This window comes from Vollenhovia emeryi, unplaced genomic scaffold (genome assembly GCF_000949405.1).
Source record: "Vollenhovia emeryi isolate VEMERY1.0 unplaced genomic scaffold, V.emery_V1.0 DF939282.1, whole genome shotgun sequence".
NCBI classification, from domain to species: domain Eukaryota; kingdom Metazoa; phylum Arthropoda; class Insecta; order Hymenoptera; family Formicidae; genus Vollenhovia; species Vollenhovia emeryi.
In genome coordinates this window covers 303,409-308,885 of record NW_011967084.1, presented here as the reverse complement: position 1 = coordinate 308,885, position 5,477 = coordinate 303,409, and the positions used below count along the sequence as shown (strand labels likewise).

Genomic DNA, 5,477 nt, shown 5'->3' with positions numbered 1-5,477 from the left:
CGTTTGACCTTTAATCTGAAATAAATTGCATTTCAACAAAGTTCCCATTCAAGACTCGTTTCCAAGAAAATTATAAAAACATTAAGAGGCACAGAGCGCCTTGGCAACTTGAACCGAACGACAGTTCGATCGAAGGGGATCCAATCGCGGAAATTTCGCGGCCTGAAGAAGACCGTGCGGGAGAGGGGGCTCACGTAGGAGTGACTCATACCTGACTAATATAAACTTTATGCAATCTCCATGCGCGTCCGAGTATGAGGACAGTTATGTCACTGCCTTTCTCCTCTTGGAACAGGGTCTTGTATATGTACTGCGCCGTCGTCAGCAATTTTCTCCTGCGAAACGGAAACACATGAGAGAGACGCTAAACGACGACGCGATCGTCGTCGAGTCGACGGCCCGCGGAGCGAGAGGGCGGACGTAGGGGAGGCCGCGAGAGAGAGAGAGAGAGAGCGAGCTTACTTTTTTGGCGTGTGCAGTGTCCGCTCGATGTAATCGGACTCCGACTCGCAGTCGTACTCCTCGATGTACTTGCGCTTGCAGCCGCGGTACACGTTGTGCACCGCCAGGTTCGACATCGACGCGATCCTGCTCGCGTAGCCACCCATCGTCACGGTGACGGTGACCGCGATCGCCTGGGCGCCGCGTCGCGATGTGTCTCGCCTCGTCCCTGCCTCGCCTCGTCCTCCCACGACGCCTCGCGCGCGTTTCTTCCGCGAGGATCACGCGTTCTCAACTCGCGTCGCCGTCGTCGCCGTCGCCGTCGTCGTCGATCGCACTTGCTTCACGGGCAGCCGTGAAACCGAACCTGCACGAGCGCGTAGGTGCACTGGCGGATGGGCGGAAGCGAGCCGCGGACGGCGCATGTAAACACTCGACATATGTTGCGGCCAGGGCCGCCGTCCTCGACGAGGTCGCCCTGGGTCGCCCCGTCCGTCGGAAATGTCGGGGGGGGGGGGGGGAGCCAATCGTGTATTGTAAGGCTTGTTTTCTCTTCCTGCACTGGTGAACTGGTGCAGCAAGCTAGAATAAGAGAAAATACACTTGTCTTACTAGAATTTATTGCGCTACTTCACCAGCGCAACGATAGGAAACAAGCCTTATAAGAAAACAAATTTCTACGAGCGACTACGAAAACTTGACTCGAAATAGAAATTTGTAGAAATTTTTCTATCTTCGTTGAGACATTTATTTCTCTGTGAAAATATCTACGAAATAGCACTGCGAATTACAATGCTCTCGAATCACACGAGATTAAGATGCGCATAGGTAATTGGTTATTTGTTATTTAAACTTTGTGTTGCAGTTTGAACCTTCGACGCGAGGATTGCGTATGTTTTTTTATCCCCCCTTTCGACATCGTTCCGCTAGAATTTAAAGCGACTTGAAAGAGTGGCACAGAATAGTAATTTTGAGGGACGCCTCCCTATTTCGTGACGTCGCGTTGCCAGCACTGGCCGGGCGAGTACGAGACTACGAGCAGCCTGGGCTGCTGAATGATGCCATTTGGTAAACAATCCCCCTTATTTTCTTTTCGTACGTGAGTGCGACGTAAATCGCACGTTCCGACAGTTGCCTTAAATGGCGTAGGAAGGCGGGCACCGTGTGCTTAGAGGGTTTCAGGGATCAATAGCGATAAGGTAGCGAGTAGAAGAAAATTATGCCCGCCTCGTGTGCACGACCGCGTTAACCTCTCGTCACGCTGTGCCAGCGACACGACTGCCGTTGAAGCCGCGGGCGTCAACGACACGGCATGCCGACGGGCTCGAGGATGCGTCATTGAGGCTTTTTCATCCGGCCAGCGTTGTACGATGCTATAAATCTCACGCGAGATGTTACGGCGAAATAGGTAATTTGTATAGCTGCTCTGGATTGTTAGTCCCGCAAGAAACGTTGAATATTTATGCCTTCTGCAAAATTCATAGCGCGAAAACTGATCGATGAGACAAGAGGTATATCGAACAGAGTAAACTCCGTTTTAGTTTCATTATTTTGCCGATTGGTGTATTAACCCTTTGCACCCCTACGTCGAGTGTGACTCGACGTCAGTTTTTATCTCGGGAGCTCCTTTGTCGAGTCTCGCTCGACATTTTGTTCCAAGTCCAGACCAATAGATGAAATATAATTCGGACTGCAAAGGGTTAAAGTGGAGCTTGGTTGCACAAAGTGGCCAGCGAACTTGTCTTGTTTTTCAACAATTAAATATTAAAGAGATTCCAGATAGCCAGCTGACGTTATACGTCGTCAATTTGACATGAAAGATGCCATTTTTGCAGGCATTTTGACGGCGAGTGCCGTCAGCTGGCTACAGTCTGGGTTATTGCTTAATGCGACGCACCGTGGGAAATCGGGATTATAAATGGCTGATAACTTGCAGGTTCAAGCACAGAATAATATCCGTGAGCGTGATCGTGCTCGCGACAATATTTTACAATGAATTCCTCGTATACGAAGTACAAAAGCTCAAGTGGGCCATGCGCGAGTGCTCCGAGTGCGTCAAGGTCCTCCTCGTCGCGGATCCACAGATACTCGGGGAGAAATATGAGAATTACTTTGGCTCATGGATAGCGAGATGGGACAGCGACAGGTGAGGCCAGCGTACGTCTGTTTAGGCTGCTTTCCTCTCATGGGTTAACACACTCGAGCAGAGGTTTGCCGCAGTGGCAAAGATTCAAAGGGAGAAGATTTCACCGAAATCTTGAGAGCGGCTGCCTTCTCTGGCTTGGAAACATTCCGGCTCTTCGCCCCCGAACAGAGTCGAACAGTGTCGACGAATATTTTCATCTGTTGCGAAAGTCATTACTCCAGCCAGAGTTTGAACCTGGACCTCGCTCTCACTTGGCGGGCGTCTCGCCTATTCGACCACTAAGCCATGTAAGAGAGGGGGTCCAGGTTGAGACAGCGATAGGTGGGGTAATGTCTTTCGCAATGAATTTAAAAGAAGAATTATTCAGACGCCAACGTACTGTCAGGGCTCTTTGGTCTTTTTGTTTATCACACGAGAGCCTTATGAATTTTATTACTGGAGGAAAGTCCTCTATTGCGAGATAGGATTCTAAATGTGAGAGAGTGAGTTTGAATCGCAAATCTTTTTTTTCGCAACGATCACACGATTTAAGTGAATTTCCTAATGAACTTTCCGCTAAACAGATTTCACTCCGAGGGCAATAAGTTGACGGCGGGACCAACAGACGATGCCTATTAATTTAGCAGAAATTCCGCTATCTCATATTAGGACCTTTCTCATAACAGGGGACTTGCCTCTATTGATCGAGATTGAGTCAAATTCTGAATGGAAAGCGACGTGCGTTGATTTGTGCCACAAGTGTCGACTGTGTTTCCCGGAGGGAAAGCGGCCTAATTTAACGGCGATCGAGTCGCCACATGGGTCATTTGTATTTTGTCGAGATAGATTTCTAGTTTAATCTCACAGAGCGCCGCGTTCTGTCGCTTCAGGTACCTGGAGAAAACCTTCTCGAGGGCGATGAAGTTTTCCCAGCCGCACGTCATTGCCTTCTTAGGTGATCTCATGGACGAGGGCCACATAGCTAACGCGGAAGATTTCGAGAGGTACAAGAGGAGGCTGGACTCAATATTTTCCATGCCGGATGACATAATGGTATTTACTTTGGTTTACGCAACGCCCTTTTCTTTTCCCCTTCGCGGAAAGTCCGCGTCTCATCGCCGGACTTGTTTCCCTTCAGAAAATCTATCTGCCGGGCGACAACGACATTGGAGGCGAGGACGATCGTGTTTCTTCCAACATCAACAAGAGATTCAATTTCGCGTACACCCAGCCGGACACGTTGGTGTACAAGACCGTCACTTTTTTTAAAGTATAAACCGCAAATTCTCTGGCACTTACAATCTTGGCGCGTACAAGAGATGAGTACATGAACGTCTTGTTTTAGGTGAACAGATTGACGCGCACGATGCCGGAAGCGCCGAAGGATGCGTTTCTCAATGATTACGCGGAAAGGAACACCACCAATGTTATCCTCAGTCACATGCCTTTGCTGTTCACGCCCGGGACTTTCGTGCAGAACGTACGTACAGGCGTGCACGAAGAATGAGAAGGGAGCCTACGCGCGCCCCGACGACTCACCCCGGCGCCGCTGTTCGTTTGCAGGTGCTCAAGGAGCTGTCGCCGCAGGTCATCTTCACCGCGCACGAGCACAAGGCGATGCACATAAGCCTGGACACGGCGACGGATCAGCTGAGCGACATTTGGATTCTGCCGCCGCACGAGACGCCTCTGTACCAGCTCAGAATGGACGTAGGCGACATCCACGAAGTGCAAATACCGACCTGCTCCTACAGAATGGGCACGCCACACATGGGTTACGGACTCGCCTACATAGGTACGCGGGAGTTCTTTCAGTATGTCAATATTCTCATCGTCTATTCCCCCCCCCCCTCTCTCTCTCTCTCTATCTATCTATCTATCTCTATCTTTATCTCGTTGGTACTTACACGAGGCGCACATGTGTGGTTGCAGATACCCAGGAGAAGACCGTCGAGTTCACGATTCTCTGGCTACCAACCAGATTCCCGCAGCTACGTGCTTACATATTTATCGTTGTATTGGTCATCGTACTTGCCATTTGCTCCTTCGTCTCAGGCTGCTGCGTAAAGAGCTACGCGACTTATAACCGTATACCCTCCGTCTAGGATTAGCGTTCGATCAAAAAGTACTTACACACTTTAAACGTTGAATTGACCTGGCGTTGTGAATTAGGTACAAAGATCCGTCCACAGATTACATGGCTCTCCGACCGTCTATCTTAAATCCCGGGGCGAGCAAGAGTGATAGCCGTTTACTAGCTAGCCACGTTGACAACAACTGGTAACAGTGAGACTTATTCGTTAGCTCTCTGAAGAATTTTAGAGCCCCCTCCGAAGTTGGAATCCTCCTTTCCTGAAACCTTCTGTCAAGTTACTTACGAATATATAATATATTCACTTGCCTTAATCTCAGTCATGCATTACTGAAGGCACGGCTGAATTTAAAATGCCAAGTCAAGTTACGAATATATATTCATTTGCCTTAATCTCAGTCGTGAAGAATAGAATCCCGGGTCATGTATTACCGACGGCACGACTGACAAGGGGAAGCTCAGGTGACTCACCCTGGGATTTCGATGCCAATTTTTTTGGTTATTCTGGAGGTGAAAAAAAGAGATACCTGTCCCGGCGTTTGATTGAATAGGCCTTAGTTTCGGAGTAATAAATTTGTGAAAATTGAAATTTATTTATCGTCAAGTGTAAAACTTCATCCGAAGAATCCAAAATTTTGTTGAAGTTTTACAACAAAACCGACAGCTGTCTTCGCGAGAAGACGCAATAAAGATTCATTCTTTAATTCATTCGCAATTATCAGCGGGAGCTTTTACAGATATGATCGAGCACGCTTGGTTTGCATCGAAATTAATTTCTCTCGCTGATAATTGCAAATGAATCTTTATTACGTCTTCTCG

General features: G+C 48.6%; 2 protein-coding genes across 4 annotated transcripts in view; one reads left to right on the top strand and one right to left on the bottom strand.

Annotated features, from left to right (window-relative positions):
- Positions 1 to 865, bottom strand: part of LOC105559278 (protein germ cell-less) — a 6,803-nt gene extending 5,938 nt beyond the window's left edge. Inside the window, exons 1-2 of one of the 2 annotated variants that reach the window (XM_012007446.1) lie at positions 463 to 865; positions 212 to 335 (exon numbers count right to left, since the gene is read on the bottom strand). In XM_012007446.1, coding sequence (XP_011862836.1) covers positions 212 to 335; positions 463 to 608 — 270 coding nt within the window. In that variant the 5' untranslated portion in view covers positions 609 to 865. The remainder of the gene's footprint in view (positions 1 to 211; positions 336 to 462) is intronic. The other variant, XM_012007447.1, reaches the window with a different exon arrangement.
- A 516-nt stretch (positions 866 to 1,381) lies between these two features.
- Positions 1,382 to 5,459, top strand: LOC105559275 (uncharacterized protein C630.12). Of its 2 annotated transcripts, XM_012007445.1 has the most exons (8): positions 1,382 to 1,509; positions 1,591 to 1,849; positions 2,378 to 2,587; positions 3,457 to 3,619; positions 3,705 to 3,836; positions 3,912 to 4,046; positions 4,130 to 4,361; positions 4,499 to 5,459. In XM_012007445.1, exons 2-8 carry the CDS (start codon positions 1,833 to 1,835, stop codon positions 4,669 to 4,671), a joined length of 1,062 nt encoding a protein of 353 aa, XP_011862835.1. In that variant the 5' UTR covers positions 1,382 to 1,509; positions 1,591 to 1,832; the 3' UTR covers positions 4,672 to 5,459. The 2 variants fall into 2 exon arrangements, with proteins under 2 accessions (XP_011862835.1, XP_011862834.1); XM_012007444.1 differs by having other exon boundaries at positions 1,382 to 1,849.
- Positions 5,460 to 5,477: the final 18 nt, after the last annotated feature.